Genomic DNA, 18,737 nt, shown 5'->3' with positions numbered 1-18,737 from the left:
CAGACTCTTCAGCCCACACAGAGCATCAAGTATTCATTTACTCCAATTCCATATTATTTTTCCCACAGATTCTACCACTAACCTGCACACTAGGGACAATTTACAGTGGCCAATTACTCTGCTAGCCCACACGTCTTTGGGATGTGAGAGGAAACCCATGCAGTCACAAAGAGAACGGGCAAACTCTACACAGACAGCATCAGAGATCAGGATTGAACCTGGGTCACAGGAGCTGCCAGTCAGCAGCTCTATTAGCTAGGTCACCGTGCATAATTTTCATTGAAAAGACGATGCCTCTGACAATATCGTACCAGAGGCCAGCCTCGAGCTTTTGGTCATATCTCTGTGGTCAAATCTCTGTGGTCAAACTACAGGTCATGAATGCCTGACTCAGATCACCCTGCTTGCATCCCATTTCTATTGACTGAGAGGTAACTGCCCCCAACTCAGCGTGACACTGAGTAATACAACCAAAACAGAGTCAGCATTGATCCCTGGCTGAGCAGAATAGTTTTATCGCAGTCAGAGGACACTGGTTTTGGGGAGGAGAGGAACCCCTCCTGATTGCTATCCAGCAGACCCAGCTGGGACATGCACCTTTGCAAACAGGACGGAGAATGGGACTCAGCTGCGATGCCCCATGGGGTCAAACATCCTGTGGACACACATTATCAAGGCTGACAGTGACAAATGCCCACTTTAGAGAGATCCCAGAGGGCTGCAACTATTTAGATGAGGTGTGCCCGGAAACAGTCATTGGTAGTGCCAGGAAGGCAGGGAGAGGAACAATTGCAAAGTTTAAATTTTGAGCATATACTTTGCATCTCCATCTTGAGTGAAATCTTTTCCAAAGAATTGCTTCCTATCCCCAGATTTTCAGGGGTCCCTCAAACCTCTGAACACTGCTCCAATATTGATCAATGCACGAGACAGTCGCTGCTAACACCAGGTTTATTTAGTGTAATGCCTTTGGGATGAGAGAGGAAACCCACGCAGTCACAAGGAGAACAGGCAAACTCCACACAGACAGCACATGCTCTGTGAATGCACTTCCTCCGCAACACTCTTAATTTAGCCATGCTGAAACCCTAATGACAAAGTCCAACTTACTGGATTTAACCAGCAAGTCATTGGACCACAAGGATGAAGCAACAACTATGGAGAACAAGGGGAGAGCGAGAGAGCGAGAGAGCGCAATTCACTTCAGCAGCCCCTCTTTTTGGGATGTGGGAGAGGGGGTAAAAAAAAAAATCATGTTTCCACAGCTTGCCCTTTCCACCAGTTTGTGTTCGATGTACCCCATGCTCAAACAACTCACGGACACTCTCTCAATTAAATACACCATCTCACAATATGGTCAGATGCATTTTGCAGTGCCCAGGCAACCACAAGAGATCAACACCCAATGAAAATTAAATCCAATAATACTCCTGGAGACACGGACGTCAAACCAAAACTCCGACACTTGCAGTGGGAAAGAGAAGTGAAACTTCCCATCTTACCTCAAGGAGCTCCAAACTTCTCCCTTGATTAAGGGGCCAAATCCAATAAGAGCAGAAAGCAGTCAGAGACCAGCCGAGCCTTTTTACTTTAGGAATGCCCATTGTTGACAAGGTTTAAGAAGCATTTAGACGGACACTTAAATAGACAAGGCATAGGATATGATCCAAATACAGGCAAATGGAATTAGTGTCGATAGGCAAAAGGGTGGGCATGGACATGGTGGGCTGAAGAGCCTAGTTCTGTGCTGAAAGACTCCATGATGTGGGTTGTGAAGTTCAGAACCCCTTCAGCCGATAGGCAATAAACAAGAGACAGGGCTGCAGATGACCCTACGTTTGATAATTCAGAGCACATCAAGTGTTGATGTAAGCTGAAAGGATTCCAGCACTGCCATCCTTCACTTTGATGTCTACAGAAAACACACGAATATTAAAAGATGGATCCAGATCCAAGAGTTAATTGATTTATGTTTTAATTGAAGCACTGCTACTTCAGAAGAGAACTGCATCAAAATCTAATTCATATAAACTAAGGTCTCCTGGAATCAGGCAGCACAGATCTTGTCCAATCTTGCTTCTGGAGGTATTACACTGCATTGTGGCTAGGCAGTCAAGTCATTTCTCCCTCCCTTACACTGGGCACTCTGTTCTAATTACTTTATCAGAAGAGCTATGGAAACAGTTCCAAGCACAATAAAACAGTCGAAACAAGCCAAGCTCCAGTCCATTCAGTATCTGCTTCTACTATACACACACACATCCTGAAAGACATCGCTTGTAACAGTTCAAGTGCTTCCTTCTTAAATTTTTCCCGCTGGTGGGGGGAGGTGATGCAGAGTATAAATGGAAGTGTAGGTAAATTTTCCAAGGATTTCAATACTTCCAAGTGCTTCATTTGGTAAATACTGGGCTGCACATCACAGACATCTTTGTTCAAGTGCCAGCCTGCAGAGAGGGTACTCTTATTAACCAAGTATGGTCACCACTGGCTTCAGCACAAGATTGGGGCTCGAAGGAAGGGGCAGAAATCAGACAGCACTGATCAAGCACATGGCTGCACCTATGTGCATGCATGCGGACGGTCACAGACATGGGCGGTTAACTGCAATATCCCATTCGAAGGGTAGGCTCCAATGACCCCAACTGATACAACAAAGGCATCAGGAACCTCATCAGAAAATGGAGCGAGTTACCAAATGATCCAGGGGGAGCAGTTTAAAAAGGCACGAAAGTGAAGACTTAAGGCAGTCACCGAGGCCTGGACAGGGGCTCAAAATCTCCAGATATAATGAAGTTTGTCAGTTTGGAAGTGGCTGAGTTTTTGTGGTTGCTGTGGTCTGTGTGTTAACAGCTTGTGCTCTCAGCACTAATTAGTCAGACAGGGTAAAGGCTGCAATACAAACTCAAGCGACACTTCCTGACTGCTTGGAAAGACGTAGATGCCAAAAGTGTCTCATTATAACTATTCAGGTAGTGGGCCCCTCTACAATGCAAAATGCTGCAGTTAAATTTATGAAGGCGAATTTAATTCACATTCCATTTGCAATAATTTATTTCAATGGAGAGCAGCAAGATCTAGAGTTGTTCTCTTCCAGTTAAACTCACAAAAGCATAACGTTAAAGGAGGCATCTACAACTAGAGCCTCTGTCACACAGTGAAATACCCAAGGTGTTTTACTGAACATAATGTCAAATGAGGGCATTGCCTGAGGAGATCGGAGAATGAATCATAAAAAGCTTGGTCAAAGAGGCAGGTTTTTGGGAAGACGGAGACACAGCAGACTGCAGGGGCCGTAATCTGGAGCAACAAACAACCTGCTGGAGGAAACCTTTGGGGACAGCTCATAAGCAGAGGGGTTTATGGAGGAAATTCCAAAGCCGAGATCCCAGGCAGTCAAAGGGACGAGCACCAACACCACAAAGAAGAGGCCACAAACTGTGGAGCATAAGCTTCCTGGAGGGTTTATAGCACTGAAGGAACAGAGAGGTAGGAACCGAAGAGCCAAGGATTTCCAGAGAACACTGGGTTGATAGGTGAATGAATGCAGCTCTGGGCAAAGATAAAGGTGGCAGATTTCATGGAGGAAGTCAGGAAGCCAACTAGAGGTTCATCCATGGGCAAACTTAGCTCATCCGGCAAGGCAGGAGGAGGCCGGACATTGGCGAGGGCATCACCGGAGGCAAAGCAATGGGAATCATTTGACATTAACCTTGAAGGACCAACTGGCGCACCCCTGACACCATACTACTACCATCAGTGAATACCATCTCTACCAACATCACTGCCTACACCCAGTCAGCAATCCAGGAACATACAAAATTTAAGCTACAAGATAAATCACATATTTTTTCTACTGGAAACCCCATGAGCAGTTAGTGCAACCCGACACAACAAGCATCTCCCTGATGACCTCACTAGTTTATGGACTCTGTCACACTTGCAGATACTTTCCCCTGTTGTATTTCTATCAAACACTCCCGTCATTCAGGACAGCATCAACCTAGGCACTGACGACACTGGAATCGAGTTCCACTGTCAGAGGAGGAGAGGCGCAGCAGCTGTGGGTTACCGTTACCTCAGATCGACACCAAAGAGAAACAGCAAATTGCAAATTGCCAAACAATCCACTGGAGACGCTCAGTGGGGCGAGCAGCATCTGAGAGAGGAAAGGAATTGTCGGCGTTTCGGCTCAAAACCCTGCATCAGGTCCTCCTCAACCCACTGAGTTACTCTCACACATTGTTTGTTGCTCCAGATTCCAGCATCTCTCTCGTCTCAACTGCAAATCACCTGCTGATTCTGTAGCATTGTACAGCAATGTGATTTAGGGAGAACCATTAGATAAAAAAAACAGAAGATAAAGTCGAGCAGATGAGGCCAGACAAGGGAGACTGGTCTCATCAGTCAGAACTTTGTTGATCCAATAAGTCTGGATACAGCAATGGGGTATCTGGCCCGAGCAACTCAGCATTACTAATATATGAAATTTTCATTCAATCGACATCAGCACAATTGATATTTTTAATCATTTCCCGTGCCTGAGAACAAACAATTATCCCACCAGCATTCACAATTCCTATAAGAAAGTCTTATTGCTGACTTGCGAACAACATCCAAACTGTCACTTAAAAGGGCAACACACAAAAAGTACTGGAGGAACTCAGCAGGTCAAGCAGCATCCGCGGAGGGAAATAAACAGTCGATGTTTCGGGCAGAGACCCTTCATCAGGACTTTTCCCCCAGAGGGCAGAAGCCAGGAATCACTTAAAAGACTCCTGTTCAACCTCCAGTCTGAAAGACAATACTTCTGGCAGTGAGGGTTTCCCCTTTCCCATGACAGAAAGGGGACCCTCAGCCCACCATGTCCATGTCAACTTTCTAACCCATCCACACTAATCTCAGTTACCCACATTAGGTCTGTATCCTTCCGTGCCTTGCCTATCTAAATCTCTCTTAAAAAGGTAGTGAGCATCAGCCTACATTCTGCACTGTCCGTGGTGAGGTTCAAACCAACTACAATAACAGACCCAAGGTCGAAAAAGTAAAGATTCTTGGATTGGAGGTAGCCTATCTCCCCATAAACCGAGCAATGTTACATCCAGAATTGCTACATGTCCTTCATACTCTAACTCAGCGAGCGTGACCCCTGCAATATCCACATTATTGACAGAACCATTTGTGTCAACAGCTGTCCAAATACAATGCGCTAGGGCACGTTTACTGTGATCTGATCAACTCCAACTGGACTCAATGCAACATGGTGTCCCTCCATAGAGCAACGCCACTTTTCTGAAGTAATTCATTGGCTGTAAACTACTCTGGGTCAGGAAGGAGGCTAAACAGAGGCAAGCTCTAAAACTGCATTTAAGAGATTGCTCAATGAGTGGTACTTGGCAGTAACGTATTCACTCAAAAGGGAAATAAAGAAAGCCAACAAAATTCACTTTAGCTGTTGTTTAAAACAAGTCATTTTTCCCCATTACCATCCTGACAATTTGTTTTCCATTAGCTCCAGCTTCTATGAACCAGCTCCTGACGGTTTAGTCAAAACGAATGTTCACACCATGAGAAGTGGTTCCCAGCATTGATTATGGTAACTTGCATTTATATAGCACCTTCAATGCAAGAGGGTTTTCACAACACGCAAACAGGGGTGGGGGAATTCAGCCCAAGCCAGAAAAAGAAGCATCAGCGTGTGTGTTTAAGAGCTTACTCGCAGATATGAGTTTGACAGAACTCTGGCAAATTCATGGACAAAAAGCAAGTTTTCAGCCTCAGCAGCCAGCAGTCCTGTGTCACAGGGACCTGGGTTCAATCCTGACTTCGGGGACAATTTGTGCAGAGCTTGCACTATTTCCCCCATGACTATGTATTGAATTCCAGTGTTCAGTTCCCTCCCACATCCCAAAGTCCTGCTTTTAGGATAACTGACCCCGTAGGTTACCCCTTAATGTAGGCAAGTGGCAAAAAGAATCAAAGGGGAATTGTTGGGCACATGCGGGAGGTAATAAGTTGAGGGCATGCAGGGAAATACAGAAAGGGGGAATGGGATTGCTCTGCTGGGAGCCAGCATGGACCCAATGTGCCAAACATTCCCCTTCTGTGTCATTATAAGATTATACCTGGACCCAAACGTTTGCATTGATCCACAGAAAATTGAACCAAATGTGAATAAATATTAAGATCACTGATCTTTCAGATGTCATAAGGAGGGTAAGGGTGTTCATACAGGTCAACTGAACATCTCTGAAGTAAAAGTCCATCCTCCTAACCTCCTCATATTTTATAATTCTCAGCCTTGTGTTCTGATTCCTCTCCAAACTTGCCCTCTCCATATCTCCACAGCTTCCTTCAGACTACGAGACAACTTTGTGCTCATCCAATCGTATTGCCTCGCATCATCCCTGTGTTTCACAGTCCACCACTGGCATCTGTGCCTTCAGCTACCTGGCTCTTGAGCTCTGTAGCCACCTCACTAAATTTCTACCACTCTCTCCTCACCACATTCCTTAAAACCCACCTCTAAACAAGCAAGCTTTTGATCGGAGGAGCAGTCGGGGGTACAAAGGCGAGGCCTCTGCTGAGGATGGACCACTCTGCATCAGAGAAGGGGGGGGGGGGGGGGGGGGGAGGTCAGAGGGGATGGTAAAGACACAGCAGGGGGTTGGAGCTGGGGTCAGGCAAAGGATCATAAAAGGGCAGAGGGGTGGAAGGGGTCAGGTCAGCTTTTTATACAGCTGGGTGTTAAACTTTGCTGGATAACAGTTCCTGTGTAGCACCTTGGCACAACTGCATACGTTATGGCAAGATATACAAACACTAATCATTATTTTGACTGCTCCCATCAACATATGCCAAGTTTCCATATCTCCAGGATCATTTATGGACCAGGACCTCAAGTGCTGGTTCAACTTTTGGTTACGCGCCCAAGATAATGAAACAATTAAATCTAGACTGTTATCTGGGTTTAGCTATGGGAGTAACCAGCACCTTCATGGGATAGTTATCACATTGAGTAACCAGTCCATTCCCCATGTGGATCCAGTTCTTAAAAGTTTAAGGGTAAATCACTGAGCTGGAGTTTATTGGACAAAAGGAACCATAAACGAGGATGCCCATGCTGGAACTGGAGCAAGAAGGGACATAATTTTAAGGTGATTGGAGGAAGATACAAGGGGGATGTCAGGGGCAAGTGTTTTTTTTTTTAAAAACACAGAGTGGTGGGTGTGTGGAATGCACTGCCGGCAGAGGTTGTGGGGGCAGATACATTAGAGACATTTAAGAGACTCTTGGATAGACATGTGAATGATAGAAAAATGGAAGGCCAGGAGGGAAGGGTTAGATAGATCTTAGAGCAGGATAAAATGTCGGCACAACATTGTGGGCCGAAGGGCCTGTAGTGTGTTGTAGTGTTCTATGTTCTATAAGACCTGCCTTAGCCTCCATTCCTGCCGTGGACCACAGCCTACAGTCCAAGGTAAGGGGGTGGGGACGAGGAACGTGCACAGCTCAGGGCCGTCCAAGGGTTAGGGGAGTGGGGAAGGGCACAACAGTAATGAACTTTACCTCAGACTTGGGGCAGCACAGTGACACAGTTAGTAAAGCAACATCCTCCCAGTGCCAGAGGCCAGGGTTCAATTCTGACCTCGGGCTCTCTGTTCAGCCTTTGCACATTCTCCCTATGACTGCGTGGGTTTTCGCCGGATGCTCCAGTTTAAATACATCGTAGAATCTGAGGGCACTTGGTGGTAATGTGAGAAGAATAAAACAGGATTTAGGTGGTGTGTAAATGGGTACTTGATGCTTGGCATGGACTCAGTGGGCCAAAATGTCTTATTTCTGTTCTCTCTCTGACTATGAAAGAAGAAATAACAAAAGAGTAGAAATGTTTGTAGATGGGGGAAATGAATCGAACTCATGAAAGGGTCTCAAAGTGTGCAATAATTCAACAGCTGGCATTATGCCCCTGGCCCCATATTTAATCAGGTTGATTCGGAAGGACTGACAATCAAACATGTTCAAAGCCACTGTGTTGGATTCACCTCTCATTTCACCCCTGGCTCTGCCTTGGTTTATTTCCAGTTGCCGAGATGGGTTGGATCAAGAACCCTGCACCTCTGTAATTCAACCTTCAGCGCAAGTTAAATTGGAATTAGAAGGTCTTCCTTATTCGCCACAGTACCAACTACAAAGACGCATTCTCCAAACTCCCTGCCAATAAATATAACAAGAACAGCAGAAAGCTTCAAAGATCACACTGGCTGGCTTGCACTACCCTGCAAGTGAAGCGAGTATCACGTTACTTACTGTTTTTTGAAGCCTTGATCTTGGCCAACAGCTTCTGTGCAGTCGGCATGTCGCCGTTCTTAGCCGCCTGCACCAGGTCCTGTTCTCTTCCCATGTTTGGACAATCAGAGTGTGCGTCTTCGCCCGGGACCGAGCACCTCCCCACTCCCTCGCCGCTTCCCCTGGGTTACATTGTGTTGACTGAAGGCCACCGAGACAGCCAAACCGCACGTACAAACACACGCAAGCATTCAAAATCCTTCCCGGGAGCTTCTGAGCCCAACAAAAGTGAAAGTGATCAACTCCGGTCAACTGCAGGTCGAGCGCAAGTTCAAACTCCGCACCTTCCCGCGAAGGATGTTCCCGAGTGTGTAGAGGTTGGACCGGGATTTTCCTGCGGGATTTGCCGCTCTGCCCCCTGGATCCAGGGAATGTTTAACTCATGCCCTGCCGTTGTCCCAACAAATAAATCACAGCCTGGGGAAGGGAGACACAACAGACACCAATAAGTTCAATAAACTCATCGCCCGCCCCCCAATGACCCGGTCCAATTAAAGTGGCTTCGTCATTTCTTGCGAGTTTTCTCCGCACTGACAGCACTGCGGCGCCGGCTCCCCGCGGCAGGTCTGGGTGCGCACCTCGGGCGGTGCTAATGAACCGGCCATCGACTCCCGGGGTGTAACAGCGAGAGGAGAAACTTGGCGATAGGACCGCCCCAGACATCGGCAGCAGGGCCAAGGCTAACCCCGTGCCGAAGGGCATCCTCACTGGGGACTACCTCCACCCAGAACCCACACTCTACCCGGACACCCACCCGGGACCCTGGGGGGGGGGGGAACACACCCACCCCCTACCGGGACACACACCCGGGACCCTGGGGGGGGGGGGGAGAACACACCCACCCCCTACCGGGACACACACCCGGGACGGGGGGGGGGGGGGAGAAACACACCCACCCGGGACCAGGACACACACCCGGGACCCTGGGGGGAAAACACACACGCTACCAGGATACACACGTCCCGGAGGACTTTCCTCATAGGGCTCCCTCACCAGGTATACACCCCCCCCCCCGCCTCCCCACAGATACCCATTTCCCCGCCCCCAGGAACACCTACCGGGACACCCAGTCGCCCCCTTCCCCCCCCCCCCCCCCACGGGGGCACCTTTTCCCCATCTGCCCGGGACAAACCGGGAATCAGCGCCCCCTCCCCTGATCCAACTTAAAAGCATTCCCGCTCCGGAATCCCAAACTTTCCCGAGCTGGGATCCCGGTGGGGTCCCCCGGTTCTCCATCCAGCCCCAACCCCAACCGGAGCAGAAGGTCCGCAACTAACCCGGGAGAAGGGGCAGTGTGAGCGAGAGGAGAGGAGAGCGGGTCGGAGACGGCAGAGCGACCCCCGGGGACGGTGCGGGGCGCCGGGAGGAAGGCTCCCGACGTGGGTTCGGTCCAGAGCAGAGAGTGCGGGTAAAAAGTAGTTACGGTGGAAATTCCGCAACCAGCCCCGCACCAAGGGGCGGGGGTCAACAACTCACCGGGAGCCCCGACCCACAGGAGAACACTGTCCCAACTCAGCGGCACAGCGAACGCGAGCTCCCCAACTCGGGCCGGGCGAACAGAGACCAGCCCTCCGCTCGGCTGGTAGCCTGTGCGCCGTCTCTCCCCCCCCCAGAGGCTCCGGCCGACTTCCAGCCCAAACTCTCTCCTACATTATCACCTGCAGGGCGAGCAAGCGGCCGGAACTCCCACCTCACCCCCTCCCGGCACCGCTGCCCTCTCCAGCCACATTGGACCAAGCTCCCATCAGTCACAGAGCGCTCCAACGAGACGGGAGATGTAAATATTAACACCCGCCCCTTTATGTTTGTGCAACGATTCTGTTAGTACAGTGTATTTTAAAATGTATTTGCATTGACTTTGTTGTATTTCTTTCAGGCTATGGTTTAGTGATTAGATATTAACTCCATTTGGTCTAATGTTCAGTCTCCACAAGTGGGTGGCTCATTATGTAAGTTATGATGTTAGTATTTTTGAGCGTAATACTCTCTTTTGTCTGCCTTATTGTACCCGGCATAATATCTCTTTAGTCCAGCATTCAGCTCCTGAGAAGCAGTTCAGGAGATCTTACAAGTTTTAAAATGCTAAATAACTATAGGTAATAACAAAATGAAGATGCTGGAAATACTCAGTGGGTCAGACTACATCTGTAGAGAGATGAACGATCTTAACCTTTCAGACATACAAACCCTTTGTAAACGGAAGTTCATTTGAAACTCTGCTACCCATGGTCTGGTGTTCACTGAGTCCCATTCACCCACATTAGCTGCATTCACTGATCGACATTCGGTCCCAGCCTTGAATTTAAAATTCGCTTTGTTAGTCAAATCTGTCAACGTTGGTCAAATCAACCTCTCCCTCCTAAACCAATCCTGCAACCTGCTGAGTTCCATGCATTCCTTCTGTGTTCCGTTAATGTGCCGGTAATCCAAGCTCTGGAATTTCCTTCCACCCTCTCCTCCACTACCTTCATATTAAATCTTCTTTAAAACCTCTTTTTTTTGGTCTTTCTGTCACCTGAAATAATGTCTCCATCATTGGCCCTTATCAGATTTTATCTTACGTCATTTCTGTTAAGTAATTATGGGTGTTTTACACCTTAAAGATGCAAAATAACTACAAGTAATAAAGTCAGAAAATACTCAGCAGGTCAGGCAGCATCTGTGTAGAAAGAAACAGAGTTGATATTTCAGCTTGATGATACTTCATTGAAACCTTTCATCAATCTGGGACAGGCATGGAATTGTAGCACTTAGTGTAACGCTATTACAGCGACAGAGACCAGGGTTCAATTCTGACCACTGTCTGCAAGGAATTTGTATGTTGTCCCCGTGTCTGCGTGGGTTTCCTCCAGGTGCTCTGTTTTCCTCCCTCGTTCCAAAGACGTACGGGTTGGGAAGTTGTAGGCATGCTATGTTGGCGCCAGAAACGTGGTGACACTTGCGGGCTGTCCCCAGAACACTGAACGCAAAAGATGCATTTCACTGTGTGTTTCAATGTACATGTGACTAATAAAGGATATCTTATCTTATAAAACAATGTTCAACTTCTTGACTAAATAAGAGATAACGAATCATTATTAATCACATGTACATTGAAACACACAGTGAAATGCATCTTTTGTGTAGATCGTTTTGGGGGCAGCCCGCAAGTGTCACCACATTTCCGGCGCCAACATAGCATGCCCACAACTTCCTAACCCGTACGTCTTTTTGAAATGTGGGAGGAAACTGGAGCACCCAGAGGAAACCCACACAGACACAGGGAGAACGTATAAACTCCTTACAGACAGCGGCCGAAATTGAACCCGGGTTGCTGGGGCTGTAATAGCGTTACACTAACCGCTGCACTACCGTGCCTGCCCATAACCATAGGCTGTCGATTTCTATTTCCATTGGAACTGAGGGTCGGGTGGGTTCGATAATGGGCAGTCATTTTGCTTGGCTTACAAGTGATCTGTTCACCTTTACTGTAAACACGTTGAAGTTCAAAGGCAAGGAAGATAATAGAGGACTTTAGTAAGACCATTATGTGCAGGTATTAGTCCCTGTGCCTAAAGCAGCATCTTCCTGCCCTGGAGTCGATTTCATGTAGGTTCATTAGATTGACTCCTCGGATGAGGGATTTTCGTTTTGGGACAGATTGGTCTCTCCTGACAAGAATTTAGATGGCTGTGAAATGATTTCATCAATACATGTAAGACTGAAAGAGATTTACATGAGACATGTTAGGACGACTTTTCTTCTGGGTGGAGAGTTTAGAGTAAAGGAGCATAGGCTCAGGATACAGCACTCGAAAGGTGAGAAATTTCTATACCCAGCGTGTTGTAAATCTTTGTAATTCTCTCCTTCGAAAGGCAGTGGCTGCTCAGTCTTTGAATGTATCCAAGGCGGAGGTCGATAGATCTTTGCACATTGAGGGAATCGGAAGATATGCTGAAAGGAAAATGAGCTTGTGGCATGGAGTTACCTATGATCTTAATGAAAGGTGAAGAAAGTCTGAGGGGTTGTATGACCTATTCCTTATTCTGTTTCTTATGGTTTTATGAGAGTTTTACTACCTGCTCATAAGAAACAGAGGCAGAGGTATTTAAAAGTACATTTGCACTATCTTGGGTTTGTGTAGAGATGACACAAAAGTTGACCCTGTGTTCAACAGTGAGGAGAAAAGACTTAGGCTGCAGGAAGATATAGTTGGTCTGGTCAGCTGGGCAAACAAATAGCAAATGGAATTTCATCCAGGGAAATGTGAGGTAATCCAGAGCTGAGTGAGGTAATGCATTGGGAAGACATAACAAGGCATAAGGATACAGAATATTGAGTAGCAGGGTGAACAGGGAGACTTTGGAGACTGTGTCCATTGGCAGCAGGACAGGTCAATAAGGTTGCTAAAAAGGCATAAAGAAAACTTTCCTCTTTCAGGCAAAGCATAAAATATAAGTACAGGGAGGATATTCCAGAACTGTATCACAACATATCATCAGTTCTAGGCACCACATTACAGGAACAATGTGATTGCACTGGTGAGGGTGCAGAATAGATTTCTAGGGTATGCTAGGATAGGGAAATTTTAACGATCAGGGTTATTCTCTTTGGAACGGGGACACAGAGAAGGTGAAATAATTCAGGTGTGTAACATTATGAGGGGTATAGATAGAGTAAATAGAAATAATCCATTGCCAGCAGGGGGCTCAAAGCAGAATAATTGATGGAGGGATTAGAGGAGAGTTGAGGGAAAAGTTTCACCCAGCTGGTGGAGGGTCCTGGATCTCACTGCCTGAAGGGATAATGAGGGACAGAAACCTTCATCATGCTTAAACAGCAGTTGAATGTGGAAGAGCAGTGAACTGCAGGGCGACAGACCCATTGCTCTCTGTAGGATTAAGGTGAGTAGCTCTTTTTTAACAAGCATGTAGATGGTGGGTCAATTGTAAATATTCTGTGATATTCTGATTACATGGCTGGAATCTGGCTTTATCCTACTCACAGAGGGAGTGATGCAACTATAGTGTCCCAGAGCAGAGAGAAATGGCTATTTGCCCCATCAAACTGAGCTAGCACTGACGAGAGTAAACTTAATGCACAGAGAGAATCCATTCACTCCAGCTCTTTATGAGAACAATCCAGAACTAATCTCATAACTGAGTGGATCCGATCAGGTTTGTAATGGTTACTCTTCGATACTCACACAACCAGGAGGAGCCTTTCCACCAACAGTAAAGGACACCAAACTAACTGAAACCAAATTGGTTTGGCTTTTTTTTTGCCTAACTTGGCCGCCCTTGTCACATCACTCCATTCGCCATTGTTGGATTACAGAAAAACTTTGCAGTTTTAGGAAAAAGATTGATGTGAATTGTCTTCATGAAATCATGGAGAGAGGTTATTTCCCACCTTGTGGTATTGCCCATTCATCCTATGTGTTCCTTCATGGTGAATAACTGCATCATATTGAATGCATTAAAAAGTGATATGTGTATGAGATGCTAATAGTCTCACTGCTCCTCATCACCCTTCCCTTAAGGTTTTAGATTTAGTTCGCAATCTGGTGAATTGATCCCAAAGAACTGTAAACCAATGACGTACTTTTGAGCAGTATTCATTGTTAGAGTATGGGGAAACATAGCAAGATTGACAAACTGCATTTTAGGGATTTTATCATGTTTCCCTATATTACATCATGTTGCAGTTGATTACAGAGTAACTATTGGCCAAGGCACCCTGCACTTCTTTGAAAAAATATCAAGGGAAATTTTACATCCACCTAAGTAATCACACAGATCCTTGGTTTAATGTCTTGCCTGACAGATGGACCTTCTGTTGTACAGCTTACCCTCAATGGTCTGGATTGGAACTTGATCAAAGATCTGAGGATCACTAACTGAAGTACTAACCTATCAAACTGTTCACAGCCTGCTGTGTCAGTCACCATTACCTGCTTGTGACCAATCCACAATACAGCTTCAGGGAAGTATCCTTAATGCCTGTAACCCAACACTTACCCGCAGTCTATGAGTACTAGTTTGGGAGTGCTTGGTCCCGTATTATATGAGAATCTTAAACAGACTCAGGCCTGTTTAGTACTCAGATGGGAGGCAGTGTCAGGATATTGAGTGTAGTAGGCTCTACCTGGAGAGGAGATGTGCACCATCACATCATCACCCATGAGTACAAAGCGTGTTGCAAACTCTCAGATGCACCATTAGTACAGTAGCCTCAAGAATGACTTTAACTATGACCCTTATGCACAAATAGCATTTTGAGATCAAATAGATCAAGGAACGTGAATCGTGTAAGGAATATTTTATCTTGGTTTAGTTTTGAATAAATCTGTTGTGGAAAAGAAATATAGAACAGTTTTCCTTTTTTGAAAACACTTCATAAAGCAAAATTATCCCCAGGATAATAATATCCACTGATTTTGCTCTGCAGGGAAGCCTACAATTCATAGGAAGATGAGAGACATGGAAATGAGAAAATACCTTGACAGATTGCTTTCTACACATGACATTACCACAATCGCAGCAGGACTGGAGCTCTAATGTTCCACACAGTATTCAATCATCACCAGCTAAGATTATCCTGATAACACGGAAATTTCTGCCTAGGACGGCACCCAGTCTGCTCCTTCACCAGGGCCCTGATCCACCTAATATTAACTAATCTTTGGTGGGAGCTTAGTCCTCATGTCAACTTCTCAACAAAGGAACAGAAAACTACTTTTCCTCTTCAGAGGCACATCTTTCATTTCTTCACATTCTCCTGTTTTCTTCATTCAGTTGGAATTCAAGGAATGTTTACGCGGATTTCATCACACTTCATGCCCCCTCTAAAACTTCTCACCAATAAACTCAGCTCCGCAAGTCACCATTCATAACTTTGAACCTTGCGTCCTATTATTTTCCCTTTTGCTCTTTTCTGATCAATGAACATCTGATCAATGATTTTTGAGAAGTTGATTTATGTTGTTGGCAGCTGCTCCTGTTGAATGACTATTATCAGTGCAACCAGATTTTTGCTCCATTTTCCTGTTAAATAATACAGTAAGAATAATACAGATGCTGCATAATTTAGAGTCATAGACTCATACAGCAGAGAAATGGACGCTTTGACCCACCATGTCCAAGCCAACCATCAAGTACCTTTCCATACTAATCCTATTTACCAGCACTTGGTCCATGACCTTTTCTGCTTTGGCTAATTTAATCTGGGTTGTAGGCATTGAGGACAGTTTTAAGTCTTTACACTGGAAGATATTTTGACAGAGTGGGTGACTCGTTGAATGATCTTCTTCATGATTCAACCCAATAAAGTAACCCAACCTAATTAGTATAAACTTCAAGCTGCTTCTTCCATGATCACCCTGATCTTTAAGGATAAAGGTGACATTACTGGAGTTCACATTAAAGGTTTGCTTATCATACTTGTGATCTTCCCTATAAATGTTGTTAAAAGATTGTGCACTGGAATTTTAAACCACTGTAGGTTAGTGTGACACCAGCTGGGAAAAGTCCAGGGAGAGATTAACAAGTCTGCGGTCGTTCTCCTCAAGAGCAGAGAAGTCAAATTTTACTGGAGGTAAAGGATTTGCACAGAGTACATAAGGACAAACTTTTTGCCGTTGTGTCAATACCGGAAGACATGAACTTAAAGAAATTGGCAAACTGCCAAATTGTGAGAGAAAGAGAATTTTTTTAAGCAGCAAGTGTTATAGTCTTAAATAGTTAAATATTTATTTATTTAATTTAATTTAATTAATTACATCTTAAATGGCTGAAAGAAAAAAAAATCTGTGAGTGCTGGAAACCTGAAACAAAAATAGTGAAAAACAAAATTGCTGGAAACACTCAGCAGGTCAGGCAGTGTCTGTGGAGAGAGAAATTCAGGTCAAAGACCCTTTGTCAGGAAGACACAAAAGACTGATTATCATCTGAAGGAGACCAGCATCTTAAAGAGATGGCTAGTATCTAAAGGAGAAAGGGAAGATGTGGGTATGAAGCTTCATCCTGGTGTGATAGGGATGGAGAAGCTACTTCATCTCTCTTGGCTCCCAGTGCTCTTTATTACCTGTGGTCTCTCCTCTCCTTCAGATCATAGAGTAATTTTCTCCATTTTTTGTGTATTGGGAAATAACATTTCATTCCATGATGGCAAACGACCTCCTGATATGCAACGAAGTCAACCATTTCCTCTTAAAATAAATTAGGTGATTGATCTCAATGATTGCAAGTGGTTCATTGGAGTAAAGGCTGCTTCTGTAATTATCCATCACATACATTCCTATAGCCTTCCTCCATCTCTCATTCTCATCATCAGTTGGCTTTTATTTCCTTAATCTCAATAATCAAGGTACTTTTGAAATTGATTTTCTGACCCCCTTGTTCCTTTGTTCAAATTGACGCAGTTCCTTCCCATGTCTGTTACAGCACATTTACCCTTCTCTGGATCTCCCCCTCATACACCTAAAGATTGTTCTTTCAGAGGTTTACACAAGACTTTTATTCTTCTTTAGTCTGATCGTTTATTGTTGACACTACCTACAGATCATGAATTTTGAGGCCCTTTTTTTGCCATTATGCTAATGCACCATAAACTTGCACAAGTACCTTTCCCTCCATGTGTAAGAACAGCCACTGATTACCCTTAGGAAGCTGCTTTTGCGATTATTCCACTTGTAATAGTAATCTATAATCATTCACTATACCTTAATAAAACTTTAAATTGTACCCTGATTATTGTATCAGAACTTTGAACTGACTTACCTAAGTATCTCTACTCTCACTCTCTCTCACCGTTGCTTTGCTCGCTTAATGTGATCTGTCTGCTAATTATTACTTGAGGATCCTCTTTATTACTTGTTTCCACCCATATTGGTTTGACCATTTTCTCTTTGTTTGTTTTTTTGCTCTCTACTGCAGGGACCATAATTTGCCATTAATTCTGCTCCTTTTTCTAAATCCAAAAAAATTAGAGTATTTGGAAATTTACTGCCATAGCTCCTTCTCTTTCTGCACGGTGCTCTAATGTCAACCACACACCCACAAAACAAATAGTTAGCAGTTATTCCAAATGCACCATGTATCAGCTTAAGTTCAACATTTCACTCCTCCTGAACATTTCATTGTAGTTGCATTTCCCTCTGTCCTGTAGCTGATCTACTATCCCGTGGTCTACAGTGGCCACCAGCTCAACAAGTTCTCAATTTGTTAGTCCAATTGCCTTACCATTAAACCTGATTTAAACTTATTCTTTTCCAGAATCCATCTACAATGAAAAGCCTTCTTCGTCTTCCTTCCTTCCTGAAGTATGCAAACGCAAAGAAAAACAAGCTTGCCCACAACCTCATCACAAGACCTGGTCTTATTATTTTTTTCCAGTCTTGTTCATGTCCTTCAGTGTTAGCCGTTGTTTCTTAAATTATAAGACGTTTCCCATTTTTTGTTCCCATCCTTTGTCCTAAGTTACATCCCCAAATTTTGACCGCCTTCTCTCCTTTCACTCAATCTGAGAAATCTCCTTAGCTCTCAGAGAAGAAACTTGCATTTATCCAGCAAATCTCAAAACTTCAAGGTATCCCAAACTATTCTTAACCACCAAAAAGTAACTTGAAGTCAGTGTTTCAATGCCTGTGCACAAAAGACCAAGTACCTACCTTAGTGATGTTGGTTGAGGGATAATTAGTGGCCAGTAAATCTGCCCTGCTTTTTCATCAAGTAGTGCCTTGGAGCCCAAATGGAGAGTAGACACAGTTAAACATTTCTTCCCAAAAACAATGGGGTAGAAATTTGTCTACAGTACAAACGTACAATACAGAAACATTGAAAAATAGGAGCCAGTGTAAGCAATTCAGCCCTTCAAACCTGCTCCATTATTCAATACCATCATGGCTTATCATCTATTTCAATATCATATTCCTGCTTCCCCTTTGATGCCTTTTGTGTTAGAAATCTATCTATCCATCCATCTATATCCATATATATTCAGTGACTTGGTCTCCACCTCCTTCCTACAGTTTTACCACCCTCTGAGTAAGAAATTTCTTTTCATCTCAGTCCTAAATGCCTACTTGTATCTTGTGACCCCTTGTTCTAGACTCTGCATCCAACAAAAACATCCTCACTGCTCCAGCCTATCAAAATTGTGTACATCTCAATGATTCCTCCAGTAGCTTCCATGCAGTATAATCCACTAATTCAGTTCCATTGAAGTCAATGGAAATAAAGTTTTGGAAGCAGAGTATGATATGAACACTTAGCGCTCAAGATCAAGAATAAGTTTCTTCCCAAGTCCCTCTACCCAGTACCAGCACTTCACCAAGATGTCAGTCTGGATTGTGTGTCCAAATTAAGGAGTGGAGGCTTGAACCAGCATACTTCTAACCTTCAGAAGCA

The 18,737-nt window shown here is 44.8% G+C and overlaps 1 protein-coding gene across 5 annotated transcripts in view; it reads right to left on the bottom strand.

The window, feature by feature from the left end:
• LOC127580049 (caskin-2-like) overlaps nucleotides 1-10,083 on the bottom strand; it is a 227,874-nt gene extending 217,791 nt beyond the window's left edge. For 2 of the 5 annotated variants that reach the window (XM_052033194.1, XM_052033197.1), the window contains exons 1-2: nucleotides 9,826-9,993; nucleotides 8,311-8,766 (exon numbers count right to left, since the gene is read on the bottom strand). In XM_052033194.1, the coding sequence (XP_051889154.1) occupies nucleotides 8,311-8,404 (94 nt within the window). In that variant the 5' untranslated portion in view covers nucleotides 8,405-8,766; nucleotides 9,826-9,993. The other 3 variants (XM_052033195.1, XM_052033199.1, XM_052033201.1) reach the window with 3 other exon arrangements.
• Between the last annotated feature and the right edge of the window lie 8,654 nt (nucleotides 10,084-18,737).

This window comes from Pristis pectinata, chromosome 18, assembly GCF_009764475.1.
Source record: "Pristis pectinata isolate sPriPec2 chromosome 18, sPriPec2.1.pri, whole genome shotgun sequence".
NCBI classification, from domain to species: Eukaryota; Metazoa; Chordata; class Chondrichthyes; order Rhinopristiformes; family Pristidae; genus Pristis; species Pristis pectinata.
Note: the sequence above shows the minus strand (reverse complement) of the source record. Positions and strands in the feature narration are given on the sequence as shown.